This window comes from Macrobrachium nipponense, chromosome 44 (assembly GCF_015104395.2).
Source record: "Macrobrachium nipponense isolate FS-2020 chromosome 44, ASM1510439v2, whole genome shotgun sequence".
Lineage (NCBI taxonomy): Eukaryota > Metazoa > Arthropoda > Malacostraca > Decapoda > Palaemonidae > Macrobrachium > Macrobrachium nipponense.
In genome coordinates, this window is record NC_087221.1 from 16,190,532 (window position 1) to 16,207,868 (window position 17,337).

The following is a 17,337-nucleotide window of genomic DNA, read 5'->3' on the forward strand; positions in this document are numbered from 1 at the left end:
AGGCTTTCAAACGCAGCAATAAACCCTGGCAAAGCACTTCCTAGTTTTGATCTGGTTCTTTCTGGCATCTATTCTACACACGTGCTCTGTCTCGTCCGACGAGGACAGCACAAAGTAACAGAGAATTCGCGGGCAAATCGTTTGCTCGCCGCTAAAATAAAGCTCTGGCGCGTTCGCCGTTACAATAATAAGATTTCTACCTACGCTCTTTTAAACACTTCTACAATAAAAATACTTAAACGTACCTTAAGCTAACATTGGTTATAGAATAATCATATTAATGAATGGAATACCTTACCGTGAGTCAGTGTGTCTTCTTTCCCTGCAAGTGTGCTTGATTTACTTTTTGTAAAATAATTTACAGTTTACGTTTTACAACGGATAACGCGATTTACAAGCTTTTTTAAGCAAGCCCGGATTCGATCCTCGGCGAGGTCGACAATGTTACGTATATAGGGCCTTGAGAGAAGCTAGATACGTAAACGGAAATAATTGAGGGATTTCAAGAGGGAATTGCTTGAACTTACCGTAAACTGATTATTATTGATATTTCTTTCTTTAGAGGGAAGGTCGCCAGAAAACTCAGCTCGTTACTTTAAAACTATTTATTTACAAAAGGCCCGTGCTGGCCTGGAGAAAAGTTAAATGATATTGGCCCCCACGTTGGGGCTTATAGTCTCATTCAATTCAAGCTGATTTTCATTCACTTGGGTTAATGCACACTTGCGGCAGAGAGACGGCACGTGACTCATGGAATCTGGAAAAGAATCCCAGATTAAACGAGATAAAAGGAAAAATGACTTCTTGCTTTGATTAATTAATTCTCTAATACTGGGGAGAAGGAACTTTTAAGGTTTCACTGAAGTATGCAATGACTCCATTGGTCTGGGACGATCACACAAGGGGAAGCATGCGGCCATGAGGCAGTGAGAGGGAACAAAGGGATGAATTCCTTTTGTTGCTGGAAATTGAATTGGGAGAATGAGGATCACAATGATAATAGGTGAGAGACTGGCAATATGCTGTTCCACAAGACGTACCTGGATGTCGTGTTCAGTGTGGACCTTTGAAGAAAATGTGGCTCTTTGTAGGAAAGTATGGGGGCCCCTTTGTCTGAGGCCTGGGTCATCGGCGCGCCACTCACGCCCTGGGTAGGCCTAAAGGAAGGCAGGTAATTTGACCTCTGTCCGAGATCACGTCTCGCAGCCGACTGAGACAGAATTCAGTTGGGTTGCTTGGGGGTTGGAGGTCAGCTTAACCCCCCACGATCAAGGCAAATCCTGGAAAACAAGCATACAGCCAGCAGAGGGGTCACAGGAAAGAGAGCTTAAGGTATAGGTCTAAGAAGTACCAATCTGCCTACACCCTTCCCTTTTGAGATACGTCCCTACAGCTGATAAAAGAATCTTTTGAATTGGGGCCACCAACTGGGGAACTTCCTATCTCTAGCTGGCGGGTTTGGGTTTCCCGCGGTTACTAAAAATCAGCTGATATTCTAAAGAAATGGCTGCCGTTTTCCAAATCAAATTATTTAGTTTAATGCGGGGTAGACGAACGATCTATAAACGTCACAATATATATATATATCTATATATTATATTTTATTAGATTATAGTATATTATATTATATTATTTTAAGGTTTTTCTCTCTGGCTTTGTGTGATTTCTAGGTAGAGGTTTTTGAGGGGCCTGGTTCTATGTGAGTTTTATTTGCTTTGTTCTTGGTATTGCAGATCATGTGTGACCCCCCTTTGTTCATACACGAAACAAACCTTCGGTCTTAACATTAGGATTTACTAGCGCCAAGCTGGAAACCGGTAGAATTAAAATTACACTTGTGAGATCCAGGGACTAATGGCATCTATACCAGGTCACGGGGCATGTATACCCAGAATGCCCACGGCTACCTGTGACCCATCAGTTATTTTCCTACCGCCTTTAAGATAAGACGTGTTACTGTCTATCTTCATTTAAAGCCGGTTTTTCAGTTTGCCCGTTCTTTATCATTTAATTTTTTATTTTTTAATTTTTCATTCCTTTTCTTTCTCCAAGTGTGATCAGTGTGTGGTAAAAGTGTATACGTGGTATGATGGAGAATTTTGCCTCAACATCGGGATCGTCTACCGCTTCGAAGGGGAGACAAAGGAAATGCCCAGGAGTCAGTGGCTTTCCATGTTCTAGGTTCCTAACTTCGGTGTCGACGGATCCTCATCCAACATGTAGTAGGTGCAGGGAAAACGTATGTACGGTTACTAATCCGTGTACTGTTTGTCGCGGTTGGTCGGTGGAACAGTGGAAGAAGTTCTATGGGAAAAGCCAATACAAAAGGAAGGGTGACGCCATCTTTGGATGACCAAACCTTTACCGGCTTCTTTTGTATCGGTAATAAACCAGCTGTCCATATGTTTCTCCACCTGCTTTTGAATTGTCTCATACCCCTTCGGTTTCTCCTAGCGGTTCTGTATCGGAAACGTCAGGAGGGGCCTTGGGTAATTTTATGAATAATTTGCACTCTCCTTTGTTCCCAGCAAGTAGAGGGGGAGATCCGCCATCTTTGTTCCAGGCCCCCGCTACTCAAGCGCATAGGTTAGATGGTACGTGGTCAGCGCTAGGCCTACCAGGCGTACCAACCTTGGATGGTCTGCTTGCGCATTATATGACGTCACGGTTCCAGCAGGGTCCGGCAGCGCTGAATGTTCCTCATCCCCCGGGCTTGCAATTTATGGGAATTAATGCCGCGGCTTCACCATCCCACTCAGTATTTACAGCGATGCAGAACGTGGGAGGTAGTTTGGCAGCAAACGTGCGGTTGCCAGCAGAAACCTCTCAGTCTCTCCCTACGAGAGGGATGACGTCACACATACGTCACACTCTGAGATGGCAGGCGTGATGACGTCACAGACCGATTCTCGGCCTTTTTCGCTGCACCCAGACGCTAATACGCCCTTCTGACCGTCAATGCAAACTGTAATGCAGAAATTACAGGATATAGAGGAGAGAATGAATAAGAGAGACAAAAAGAAAAAGTGTGATTCGCCTTCTTCGTCTTCTTCCTCTAGTTCGGCGTCATCGCTAAGTCCGATAACGTCACGGCGAGCGCCAGTCAAGCGTTGGAGGAGGATTCGGGAGTTCCTGGCGGATCCTCGGGCCAAGAGGAGAAGAATCAATTCTTCCTCTTCTTCGGACCAAGACTGTCATTTCCAAGTCAGCAAGAAGGTCGGAAAATCAGTGGCTATTAAGCACAAGGTTGGCAGACGAAGCCGTTCGCAAGAGTCCGAACAAGCGAGAGAGGTGACGGCCGCGAGCTAGCGGCCGAGGCGGAGTTGCCAGTTCGGATCGCAAAAACTGCGATACCTCTGGTAAAATCGACGTTGGCGGCGAAAGGTGCAGCAGAGGATGGAATGCAGGTCCCAGTTTCGCCCGTAAGGCCGTTGTTCAAAATACGTACGAAGGACGATAAGGCTCCTATTAAAAGTACGAAAAATAGAGAGTTGGCAACCTCGGCGGATACGTTCGTGAAAGGCAGTGTCCGTCTGGATAGAAGGCCGAGGCCGGGCTCGCCGACGCTCGAAAACGATGCCAATGCTAATAGAGACGAACTTACCTCTGTCTTAAGGGAGCCTTCATCTTGGAGATCTAGACGAGATTCTCGCTCTAGATCCGTGAGCAGAGAAAGAGTGAGACGTTCTCGTTCCCCTGCTGACTATCTGGGATCGAGCCAACAGCGGCCAGCAAAGATCAAAGAGACCGCGGCCGTAGGGGCAGGCGGCCGTGGAATTCCGGGCCGTCTGTCAGAAGATAGAGGCGAGACAACATCCCTCGTGACGGAGAGTGGTACACTAGAGCCGGAGGAAGGAGAAAACCAAGAGTTTCTGGCCTCGTATGCAGAGGTTATTGATTTGATTCGTCAATTCAATAGCCTTTCGTAGAAGACAGAAACACCGGCCAGTATGCTTCCTCCTGGAATTGACATGGCGTTTGGACTAAAGAGGGATACCAAGGTGTCGTATGAATTGCCTTGTTCGAGTCATGCGGAAATCGTCTTGCAACACGTAAACGCAAAGATTGCAGGGAGGGATAATTCCTTAAGATCTAATAGATCATTAAAATTTATTCCCCCTCCAATGATAAAGCAAAGGAAATATTATACGACACCGAAGGTCCCTTTGCTGTCTAGACAAATGAACCCTAATGTTGTAAGGTTAAGGCCTGGATTAACCTTGGATCAGGTTAAAATGGAGTGCCCTTCGATGACGTACCAAGAGGCTGCCACGTTAGAAGCAACAGCTTCTTCTGTCTTTCAGGCTGCGTCCTGGTTAGACCTTTGGTCAACAGCAGTGGCGAAAATTGCATCCTCGGAAGCAACAAGGAAAGTAGTGGATGAACCATTGTTCATTAGATTACTACAGTCAGGGTCCAAGGCGATTGCGTACCTGACAAACGTAAGTGCCAATGTTTGGGCAAATATCCTGCTAATGAGGAGAGATGCAGCATTGGCTAGACTAAGCCGCAATGTGGATTTGGATTCCCTGTTAGCAATGAGGAATGGGGATATCTTGGAATCGCAACTACTGTTGCCAGAGGTCATACTGGAAGAGGCGATAGATAGAAGAAGGATGGACACTAACGATAGGTTGGTGCAACAGGCAGTTAGGAAAACGTCTAACAGTCAAACTACTCCTTTGGAGGGAAGACAACAGCAGAGCAGATGTCTCGAAAGAAGACGGTGAGACATAGCATCCCTAATAGAGTCACAAGACCCTCTTCCCCAAAGAGGATAACTCATCGGCCCTTTCACAATAGAAACAATAGAGGAAGGGGCAATAGGGGAAGAGGGAGAGGCTCAAGAAGATAGGATGGGCGCCTCCCATCACTCGGCCACACCAGTGGGGGGTTGCCTGGCAAATCACTGGAAGGTGTGGCAGGAACTAGGGGCAGAGCAATGGGTGGTGGATGTTCTCAGGATCGGGTGATTTGTTTGTTCCGTTCGAGGTAACCCCGCCCCTGACAGATCAACCATTACCCCACGTCACTTATGCCCACAAATCTCAGAAGGCCACTATTCTGCAGGACGAAGTGAAGAAGATGATGGAAAAAGGAGCTGTGAAACAAGTATGCAGTCCGACAAAAGGCTTCTACAGCAGGATTTTCCTGGTACCCAAAGCCAACGGGGAGTGGAGGACAGTAATAGACCTGTCAACGCTGAATCTGTTTATAAGGAAAACCAGTTTCAAGATGGAAACTCCGAAAACGGTTCTACAAGCAGTCAGAATCGGAGACTTTATGCTGACAGTCGATCTAAAGGACGCATACTTTCAGATACCAGTCCATCAGTCTTCAAGGAAATTTCTCCGCTTCAGTCTTGCAGGGAAAGCTTTCGAATTCAAAGTCCTGTGCTTCGGATTGACAACGTCTCCTCAAGTTTTTACAAGAGTGTTCACCCTCGTGTCGGCGTGGGCGCATGCTCAGGGGATCAGGCTAATAAGATATCTGGACGATTGGCTGGTGATAGCAAAGTCCAGGGAGAAATTACTCAGGGACAGGGCGGCCCTCCTGCAAGCTTTGTCACAGCCTAGGTATTGTGGTGAATCAGCAGAAGTCGCAGCTGGATCCAAGTCAACGTTTGGAATATCTGGAATGGTGATAGACACAACACAAGCCAAAGTATTCCCGACAGACCAAAGAGTAGAGAAATGCAAACAAGTGGTGAATGCCTTTCTGGGAAAGCAGACACAGCCAGCAAGACAGTGGCAGGTGGTGCTGGGAATCCTAACCTCCCTGGAGAAGCTAGTATCACAAGGAAGGCTACACCTTCGGTCCCTACAATGGAGGATGAAGGAGTTTTGGTCACCAACAGTAGATCACCCGTACGAGCAAATTCCCTTGTCGGCAGAAGTGAGGAAAGACTTGCGGTGGTGGGTGGACGACGACAATCTGACAGTGGGTGTCCCCCTTCAACAATCCTCCCCAGACCTCTTGCTGTTCTTGGATGCGTCACTAGAAGGCTGGGGAGCCCATATGGAGGAGTTGATGGTGTCAGCAAAATAGAGTTGCAAGGACAGAGAACTCCATATAAACGTGCTGGAGTTGAAAGCAGCTTTCCTGGCTCTACAAGAATTCAGGGAGAGAGTAAAGGGACACTCAGTGGTATTGATGTCAGACAAACACCACAGTAGTAGCTTATATAAACAAGCAAGGAGGCCTAGTTTCTCGGCAGTTACATGTGATGACAGTTCAACTTCACCAGTGGGCTATAGAGAACCTGGTAGACATCAAGGCCAGGTATATTCCGGGAAAAAGAAACATAGTGGCCGACAAGTTGAGCCACAGGGATCAGATTCTGGGAACGGAGTGGTCCCTACACCAACAGGTAGTGGACAGGATGCTCATGTTGTGGGAAGGACCGATCATAGACCTATTCGCAACCAGGTACAACAAAAAGTTGGAAGTGTATTGTTCAGTAGTCCCGGACGCTGAGGCAGTAGCAGAAGATGCGCTACAACACCCCTGGGACAATCTGGACGTGTACGCATTTCCTCCATTTTGTCTAATCCGTCAGGTTCTGAACAGGGTAATGCGGTCTCAGAACCTCAAGATGACCCTGGTAGCCCCGTTATGGCCGAAAGCAGAGTGGTTTCCAGACCTACTGGAACTCCTAGTAGATGTGCCAAGAGAGTTACCTCCATGGAGCAACCTTCTGTGTCAGCCTCACATGGAGAGGTACCACCAGTCGGTGAAGGTCCCTATCGCTTCACGGTGGAGACTGTCAAGTATCTCCTCCGAGAGCGAGGGTTTCGCAGGAAAGCAGCAATTCAGATGGCAGGTAATATCAGAAAATCATCTGCGACAGTATACCAAGGAAAGTGGTCAGCATACTGTGATTGGTGTCGTAGAGGGAACGTGTCTCCACTCGGTACCACTATTCAGCAGTTAGCAGACTTTCTGATATATCTCAGAACAGAAAAAACATATGTCTGTATCTGCAGTGAAGGGGTACAGGGCTGCTCTAGGCCTCAGTCTTACGAATGAAAGGAGTGGACTTATCGTCTTCATGGGAGTTGGCCATGCTGATGAGGAGCTTTGAACAGTCATGCCCACCAAAGGAGCTAAAAGCCCTAGATTGGGATCTGACCAAGGTACTGAGTAGTCTGACAAAACCCCCCTATGAACCACTAAGGCAGTCCACGGATAGGAGCCTGACCCTGAAGACAGTCTTCTTATTGGCCCTGGCTTCAACCAAAAGGGTGGGGGAGCTACATGGCCTCTCATATCTCATAAAGCACTCAAGAGGTTGGAGATCAATGGTGTGTGAGTTTGTCCCCCCCCCAGAATTCGTGGCAAAGACCCAAAATCCAACAATAGTAGATGGCAGATTCGACTCCTTTACCATACCTTCCTTGGCAGACTTTGTAGACAACGACAAAGCTGAGATGCTCCTGTGCCCTGTCAGGGCACTAAGGGAGTACTTAAAGAGAACGAGGCACCTCAGGCCGGGGTGCCAGAGGTTGTTCGTAAGTACAGGACGGAACAAGAAGGAAGTGTCCAAGAATACAATATCATTTTGGCTAAGGGAGACGATCAGAGATGCTTATACTGCAGAAGACAGTGGGTCAGATAGCCAGGTGGGAGCTAGAGCTCATGACATCAGGGGTGTGAGTGCTTCCCTGGCATTTAAGAAGAACATGTCTGTGGATAAAATTCTGAAAGCTGGCGTGTGGAAGCGCCAAACAACTTTCACCTCATTTTATTTGAAAGATGTTGCCCATAGATCCTTGGACACCTTTTCCTTGGGTCCAGTGGTGGCGGCCCAACAAGTGATATAGTTCATCCAGTGCCCCTGGCGGGTCAGTTTGCGTCTAGTCTAAGATGAAGGTATGAAAGTAGAATGAATGGGATGACTGGTCTTTTTTCTTTACTACTTTCTTCCTACTCCTTTAACTACGGGCAATATGAAGGAGAGTACTGTCATGTGCTGGAATGGACTAGATGCAGGTGAGATGGTCAGCCATACTGTGAAGCTATCTTAGCTGATGATATACTTTTCAGTAGCAACACACACCCCTCTGGATAATAAGGAAAAGAGGGGTGAAGGTGGATCCAGTCGCAAGGGACAAGAGTAAACAGTAGAATGGTATCTACACCCAGTGGGAGGAAACCAATAGATCCGCTTATATCTTTGGTCCTAGGTTCATTGTCCATTCTCTTAGAATTTCCCTATATATTCGGAAATGGATAAGGTGGCAAACTCCCAGTCAGTTGTAGAGACTTACCTCCCTCCAATAGTAAGTCTATCCTAATGTTAAGACCGAAGGTTTGTTTCGTGTATGAACAAATACCAAATTTGTAACTAATTTGTATTTTTCATAACTAACAAACCTGAGGTCTTAACAGTTAAAGGCCCACCTCGAACCACCCCTCTAGCAGTCTAAACTGGGTTAGAAATATAACTGATGGGTCACAGGTAGCCGTGGGCATTCTGGGTATACATGCCCCGTGACCTGGTATAGATGCCATTAGTCCCTGGATCTCACAAGTGTAATTTTAATTCTACCGGTTTCCAGCTTGGCGCTAGTAAATCCTAATGTTAAGACCTCAGGTTTGTTAGTTATGAAAAACACAAATTAGTTACAAATTTGGTATTTTTCTGTGAAATGGCTACCCATGATGAAAAGCCAGATTTGCATCATGGTGTTGGCAAAGACAATCCTTGCAATAAGCTTATGTCTCTGATAATTGTAAATCAGCATTCCATTTGTGTCTTGTTGGGGAAAAGAGTGCATGAGGGCCACCACATATTCAGAATGTGAAGGGTCTCTGATGCCATAGTTGAATCTTTATGAGAAGTGGCGTAGGAAGCAGAAGGCGAGCATGTTGTTGAGAGTGGCAATGCTCAGCTCTTCACCCCTGTATCCATCCCTTCCACCTAGGCCTCTGTCAGTGGTCCCTCCAGTTGCTCCTGCCCCTCTGTCAGGTTTCTCAGAAGAGGCCATAATGGAAAACCTGGAGTGAGCTCACCATCACGGTGAAGCAAGGCCAGGCTGGGTTACATGACCTTCCCCAGCTCTTCATCATTCCTCTCCCACCTCCAGTGGAAAGGGAGGAACAGGCAAGCCCACATCCTTGCAAGGAGGGTGAACACTAGAACCAAAAAATACTCAAGATTCCCTTCCACTTCCTGTTTTGCCCACCCATTAAAGTACCTGAGACTATGTGGGTAGTTGTCGGCAACCTCGGAGAGGGATTGCTCTTGAAGGGTAAACCGTTATTTGGGTGGTAGTCGGCAGCCTCAGAGAGGGAGCCGAAGCAGTACTGTGGGTTACCATGAACTGCACAGTCTGTCAATGAGGCATTATTAAAGCCATTTACATCAGTCCCACGCTATGGGTAGTACCAAGGTCAGAAGGATGAGAAGCCTTTTGAGGCGAAAGAGGTATTCCATTTCACAGGAGAACTGGCTTAACACAAAGAATAGCACATTGGTGGACTCTCCTTACTACTTCCCTTCAGAGTTGGTACAAAAGGCCATTGAGATCAAGAAGGAGGACTTGTGAGGTATGCTATGCTGTTCTCCCAAGCCTTGTAATACAAATTACGCTTAAAATTTAGTATATTAATGGGATGATATATGTCAGTTTTCCTTAATAGTGCTTAACTACAGGGTTTTTAGAGGATTGAGGACAGTCATAATCAGGAGTATATAACTCCCCCTCCCACCATGTAGTTTTTAAAAGGCTGTGAGCTGTGAAATGTAGGTTTCCGATTAGAATTATGTCAAGAGAATTATCAATCACTCACCAGCAACAAAAGGGTGTTTTAGCAGCGACTCCAGATTATTTTGCCCTTAGTGGCTGAAGGATGAAAGGCTAAATTCATGTTGATGATGGAGATGAATTCAAATGGTTCCTCCCTGTTGGTAACGCGTGATTTGCCACGAGTCGGTTCCAACTAAAAAAACATCACTGTGTTAATGAATATGTAACCTCTCTTAAATAGACAGATAAAGTCCAACATCTTTTCTTGCTAAAGAATTGCAGAAAGCTCTAAAATGTTCGATGACCATAGATGTTATGAGCTGGAATGTCAGTTTAGACAAGTGTTTGTAAGAAAAATCTGAGATCTTGATTATTATCGTTTTATGTAATCAGGTAAATACATTAATTTTATAAAGTCCATTGCTTAACATAAGAATAAATCTGTGTTTTGTAGAGAGATTCTTACTTCTTAGGTGGACAGAAGTTATTCCCACCATCATTGGAAGGCATAGGCTAGCCTAATGATGTAAAAGGTGTAGTCATAAAGTTGTTAAGACAGTAAGACTGCAGCATAGACCACAAGGTTTGGGGTAAATTAAACACTGATAGAAGATTAATTTTTGGAAAGGGCCATGCTTCTAGAAGACAAGAAGCTTGCTGACACTGTTTGTAATTAATATTTGCAGCAGTTCATAATGGCCTATTTCTCAAAGGGTTTACTGGCTGGCGCTGGAGGTGTTGATCTATACAGTTGAGAGGTAAGCAGGGAGATCTGAAAGTAGCTGAGTCAACAGGTCTTGACTTAGAGAGGAATGTCAAAAGTGGCATGACTACAGGGCCTGGGTTAATGACTTTAACATTAGACAAAGGCAAAGGAGCCAGATCTGGAACTTGTTCCGACACGTAATACAAACCCTTGGTCCTTTTTTTGTGAAAGATATGCTTAGGTGTGGTGGGGATGATGTTTCTGTGTACATAAGGCAATGGATGATTAATGGCTTGTTTGAAATAGAGGGGTATCTAATGATTAGTTGAAAATATAAAGAATACTATTGCATCTTCAGGAATTGGAATTCTGCCTAATCCATTTGGGTTTTGGCTATTCTCTAGTTTGCTCTTTTCACATTCACCTGGCTGTTGGCACAGGGCCACTCTTGTTCATTTCTAATCCCCATAAGCTTTGATGTTCTTACACTGATTTTTAGATCAGCTTCCCTCCATTTTACTTCCATGTTTTTATATTATTAAGCGTTTCTCTTGAAACACCAAGTCATCTGCAAGTAGGCAGTCCCCAGTTATTGGCTGGGGTTCCGTTCTGACAGCTTGACGATAAACGAAAATCTGTGGTTAATGGTGCCTCTGTTAGGTATTTACATATCTGTGCTGATAACTGGAAATCAATGCACTTCAGCGCTAAACAAACCCCATAAAATCAGATCGCCGAAAACTGACACCACCAATAACTTGGCACTGCCTGTAGCAGGTCCCAGAGCCCTTGCTTTCTGCACTGCAGTCTTTTGTAACTTTATTCATTATTTAATAATAGGTTGATTAATCAAAGAACTTGGCTAGATCTGTATTCACAGTGACACTTGTCACAGTTTATTATACAGTTCAGCCACTGTCTTCTTTATAGGCGTTGTGTAATAGAAATGTAATATTGCTAGATTAATGTTAAGGCAATTTTTTGTTTTGGGGAATGTTGCTTATACTTTTTGTTTTTAGTTTTTTTATGAAATCTTTTGTTGACTTATGAATAATTTTAGGGAAGCGTGTCGGTACATCCAAAACAACCTTACCATCAACACAGATGAACTTGGAAGAGATTGTATTGTGTCAGCAGCAAAGACAGCTATGTCATCCAAGGTGAGTTGAATGTAATATGCATGGAAAAATTTTACTTCTTTCCTGAATAATTTAAAAAAATATATAAATTTTTAAAAGAATGCATAATGGCTGGAGAAAAATCAACTGTTATCTAAGATTAGTCGAATGATTAGTATTAGAAATCTGTCATTCATGTACCTTACCCTTAATGATAATCTTCACACCTTTGGCTTAGTCCACAGTGCATTTCCCTATCAGTCTTTCAGTCATTTCTTATGCCATTCAAAATGTTATGACTTGAAATTCATAATCTTCTGTATTACCTTTACCCCTGCGGACGCTTTGTCATCCACACAGTTACACACCTGAGTGAGCTTTCCATTCTCCAACTTCTGAATTGGGGGGCTTTCATTTGCTAAACAGTTGTTCCTACAAGCATTCCCAAAGTATTCATTTACCCCTTCCACTCTTAGATAACTTAGATCTGCTCCTTCTCATTACGCTAATCGTTCATATTTAAAAAAAAAAAAAATCTTTATAGAAGTCTGGTTGTTTGCTAACCTTACCTGGTTATATCCCCTGACTTTAGTTACCGTTACTATTGGTAACTGCACAGTAAAATATTCAGCATTACTTTTTGGAAAATATTAACTTTTATTTTTATCTTATGCACTGCTATTTTAATTTTCTTAAAATAGACTACCATCAGTCAGGTGGAATTGTGTATTTGTGAATATACTATACTGTACATATATTTGAAAATAAAATGCAAGTGTGCCAAGTGTGTTTCATGCAATGCAAACTTGGATTTATTACTACTCAAAAAATTTTGTATGCTGTCAAGTATATTTTGGAAGGTGTTTTGAGAAATGTGTACAAATTTTGTTTGCTAAGACCATCTTGCTTTATTCCACAGGTCATTTCCATTGACAGTGACTTCTTTGCCAATATGGTTGTGGATGCTGCAATGGCTATCAAGACATCAGATGGGAAAGGTGGTTTCAAGTATCCAATCAAAGCTGTCAATATCTTGAAAGCTCATGGCAGATCAGCTCGCGAGTCTATTATTGTAAATGGATATGCTTTGAATTGCACTATTGCATCACATGGTAAGGATTCTCTATCCTGTTGAGAGAATGATATATACATATACATATGCATACAACACACACACACACACACACATATGTAGCATGCAAGTTGCAAATTCATCATGTAGTTGTATTTAGCTTAGTGATTTTGTAAAAGCTCTATGATTGATAGACTGAAGATGTGAGGGTTTTTGACAAAATTTCTCTTGAGGATCTATATGCAAATACCTGTAATTTGCAGTTCGTTGAAATTTGACTACAATACGCTCCACTTTAATGTGCTATTTTGATGATTGATGGTTTCTTTAATCAAACTAGGTTTAATCTGCTTTGACATGTTTCAGTGTTCTGTAAAACCTGCCATTCATTCAGTATATTACAGACTGAGTGGTGCTAAATAAATATTTAGGGGCATTTTTGCACTAGTTAAATAGGCTGTAGACTAGGATTTTTTATCATATCTCCATTTCCTCCGACACACGTGTATCTCCCTGAGGATGCTGCCAATTGGAACCTCAAAAGTTGTTGAGAAGGCAATGCATTACTACCCTAAAATGATGCTCCTTGTATTGTAATCATTTACTTGAATTTTTATCTATTACTATTTATTAATTTGTTAGTTTTTTCTATTAATTGATACATCTATTTCCTATTACCTCTTGTTACTTCCTTCAAATGAACACCATAGACTTTGGAAGCTTGAATTTCAAGTCGTATCCCATGTGGACTCATTGCATATAAGAAGCATTCCTCTTCTGAATACATAATAATATTACATAATGAAAACTAACTGATTCATTACTTTTCAACAATTATGCCACTTCTATGTAGTTTTTAGGAAAATTATAACATTTCTGGACAAGGGAAATGTTGAGTTAAAAATCCTGATGCTGTGGCATGGGTGCGTGGTCCTTGACAACTTTTCACCCGATATATGCACGCATTGCCAGTTCTCACAAGATTCCTTGCTTTTATCTACCATTTAACCGGATCCAGTTAGGCGCTAGAAATTATCCTATTGTTATGACCTCAGGTTTGTAGCTATAAAAAATACAAATTGTCTTAGAAAATTTGTCATTTTGGGACCTTGAATTGCTGAACATCACTAGCATATGTGAAGGTGTGTCTTGAATTATCTTACCACAGCTAAGACTGCAGTCAGTTAATATATAAAATCAGAGGCTGTACTATAGAAAAAAAATTTTCTATGATGAGAGTGAGATTTGGATATATATTAGTGTACATTTTATATGAGAATGAAAATCATCCAAGTACCAGATTCAGAGTAAAAACAGGCAGATGTATCATAAAAATATGAGATAAATGTTGGTGTCCTACGAGAGTGAGCGCTAAACCTTTTGCTCTTCATCAGCAGCTGATGATCAGAAGCTTATGGTGGCTTATAATAAGGAAGCAGAATTTAATGTACAATTGGGAAAGTTTCCCTGTGCTTTTATTGAATGTAATAGATGGTATCATGAGTGCTCAGAATGACAAAATGGGTATTGAAGATTTCCTGTGCCTGAAATTTATTATAGTAGCTGAGGAAAGGAGGAGGAAGTTGAGAATCTTGTTTTGATTGAGGGGCTGTAGATGATTTGGAGCATTTCTGTAACCATGTAGGAAATATTAGACATTTTTCAATTTTCAATTTCATTTTTATTTTTTCTCCACAGCAATGGCAAAGAAAGTTGTGAATGCTAAGATTGCCTGTTTGGACTTCTCTCTTCAAAAAGAGAAAATGAAACTAGGTGTCCATGTATTAGTCAATGACCCTGCAAAGTTGGAAGCCATCAGACAGCGTGAATCTGATATAACAAAGGTATGGTTTTCAAAGGGCTGCCAGATATTTTTATTTTTTTATTTTTTGAGGAAATTTATCTCTTGTCCACAATTGATTAAAGAATGATTCACTTTAACAAAAACTTTATTATATTTGAAATGTTTAGAGAAAATTATATCGTATCAAAAAAATGTCAAGAAAATTTGAGACCATAATAAGGAAAAGGTTAACAGGTATGTATAGAAGAAATGCCATAATTCACAGCTATGTATTATTTTAGCTTTGTTGTAATTTTATTAACTTGTGCTAATTCTTTCAACTCTGTTTTGCAAAGTGCGGTCTTAAGATTTTGTCCTTGTATCTGCCCTTATCTCTTTCTGTAATGTTTTGTTTTCATCCATCTTTGATTTTTTCTTATTTGTAATTTTATTTAGTTTTACTGCTGTGTTGATCTTACATTTTTTGTTGGATATTGTTGCATTTACATTTTTTACATTTATGATAGCTGTTAAGTTAAAATAACTCTCTCATTTAGGAACGTATTGAGAAAATCCTGAAGGCTGGAGCAAATGTGGTACTGACAACTGGTGGTGTTGATGACCTCTGTTTAAAATACTTCATTGAAGCTAGTGCTATTGCAGTAAGGAGATGCAAAAAGTCAGATTTGAAGGTATGTCTCAATACAAGTTGCCTGGTATAGATTTTGTTGATTGTAAACAATTTAGATCACTATTAATGAGGTACCAGTTTGAACATAAGTCTAGAGTTCAAGAACCTTTCATGAAATGCAGAATATATTTAATTTTTTCTCTACTTTTTATTTTTAAAACAGAGAATAGCCAAAGCCACTGGAGCCACTTTACTGTCGACTTTGTGCAATTTAGAGGGAGAGGAAACATTTGATGCTAGCTACCTTGGAGAAGCTGCTGAAGTGTCTCAGGAGCGTATCTGTGATGACGAACTGATCTTTATTAAGGGGTAAGATTGTGTACAGAGTTGAGGGTTTTCAATTTTATTTTGCCTGTAATTTGTACCTCCCAATATGAATGATGGGAACTTGTCTTTAATGTAAACGTAGTGAACGGTGAGTTATAGGGTTGTCCTGGTTGAGTTATATTATTGGAGGAGGGGAATGACAGATTTTTGTTGCAAATCTGGTAGGATCATGCAATCTCATTGCTATTGTATTATAAAATATAAATAAGAGATCAATGGTTTGTTTTTGAAAAATCAGATGAGGGCAGAGGTTAGTTAATTTTTTTGTATTTGAGCTCAATTCAGAGTGATTTCTTGCTTTTAGTTAGCATAAATAATTCTCTAGTAATATTTATATGGTGCAAGGTTATTTTTCATTATATGAAATGTTTTTAAGTCAAAATATAACTTGAATGTCTCATTGCAAATTATTTGTAGTTGTTTTTTTCGGGAGTTTTTTTTTGTGTGTGTGTGTGTAAAAATTAACAGGTTCTGTTTGCTATTTTCACCTTATTTCGTGTAAAAATTAACAGGTTCTGTTTGCTATTTTCACCTTATTTCATCATGATACGAGCTTTACATATTTGTCTTTTATCGGCGTGAAAACAACAGTAAAATGTGTTCTTTCATGCCCGGTATTTTTTTATTAAAATACCTTTTTCATCACTATTATTTATGGTTGAGTTTCATCATGTTGCTGATGCACAATAATTTATAGCCATTAGCAGTGTGAGCATTGTTTTCTCAGCTTAAATTTAGCTGTATATTTCCTTGTTGATATTTTATCTAGAGGGAATAAATGTAATTAATGTCATTTAACATAACTACTATGGTAATTTTATACTATGTACGATGGCTGAAATGCAAACAAAACTGCTATTGTTATCTGATTTGGTTGTTCATAGCAAAATGACTTATTTTGGTTCAGTTGTTTATGATTGTATGCGTTTAAGCAACACGTATAACTTTACTTTTATTGTTGTCTTTTACTTTTTTTAGTTATTATCTAGAAGATATGATAATTTAACTAGAATATCATTAGGGTCTCTCTCTCTCTCTCTCCTCTCCCTTCTTCTCTCCTCTCCTCTCTCTTCTTCTCCTCTACTCTCTCTCATCTCTCTCTCTCTCTCTCTCTCTCTCTCTCTCTCTCTCTCTCTCTCTGCCAAGGTTTACCTGTAAGTCAATTTGTAGAACTACCATGCAGACCATAGTAAAGGGTTAGGCAAATGAAACCACATTTTTATTAGTTATTACATTTTAGGGTAAAATATCTGGCCATGACACTGTCTAAGGCGTTGTTAACCAATCTAGGGCACTAAGGTGGAATGTGGTGCCTGTAGACTTCAATTTCAGTTTTTGATGAGTTTCAATTACTGTCAGGCTTTCAGGAAAAGAACTGCTGCCAATAACTAGGGCCTTCCTGTACAGGCAGTCCCTGGTCATCGATGATCCGGTTTTATGGTGCTTGTCTACTGCCAAAAATCAGAGATTTTCAGCACCGAAACGCGCCAATTTCTACTTGTGCGTTTCGATACATACCTAACAGTCACCACTTTTCAGTTATCAGTGATTTTTGTTCATCAAGTCATCGGAACGGAACCCTGCTGATAACCAGGGACTGCCTGTATACTGTGTATTGCAAATCTTATAATGCACATAGTCATTTCAGTGATATTTTTTGCATAGCTGGAATTTAGTGGGTTTTTGAGTGTTTACAACTCATATGGAAGAGTGATAGTGCCAGTGTGGGGTTTCATAGCTAGGTTGTACTTCAGTTGTAGTTGTTATGACAAGTTGCTTCTTATTCTTTACAGGCCTAGTGCTCGTACAGCAAGCTCTTTAATCTTGCGTGGTCCAAATGATTTTTATTGTGATGAAATGGAAAGATCAGTACATGATGCATTGTGTG

The 17,337-nt window shown here is 41.5% G+C and overlaps 1 protein-coding gene across 1 annotated transcript in view; it reads left to right on the forward strand.

Annotated features, from left to right (window-relative positions):
- The window catches only part of LOC135204047 (T-complex protein 1 subunit alpha-like), a 107,458-nt gene that overhangs the window by 28,567 nt on the left and 61,554 nt on the right, over positions 1-17,337 (forward strand). The window contains exons 5-10 of the mRNA XM_064234009.1: positions 11,519-11,618; positions 12,496-12,688; positions 14,347-14,492; positions 14,989-15,123; positions 15,286-15,431; positions 17,243-17,326. Coding sequence (XP_064090079.1) covers positions 11,519-11,618; positions 12,496-12,688; positions 14,347-14,492; positions 14,989-15,123; positions 15,286-15,431; positions 17,243-17,326 — 804 coding nt within the window. The remainder of the gene's footprint in view (positions 1-11,518; positions 11,619-12,495; positions 12,689-14,346; positions 14,493-14,988; positions 15,124-15,285; positions 15,432-17,242; positions 17,327-17,337) is intronic.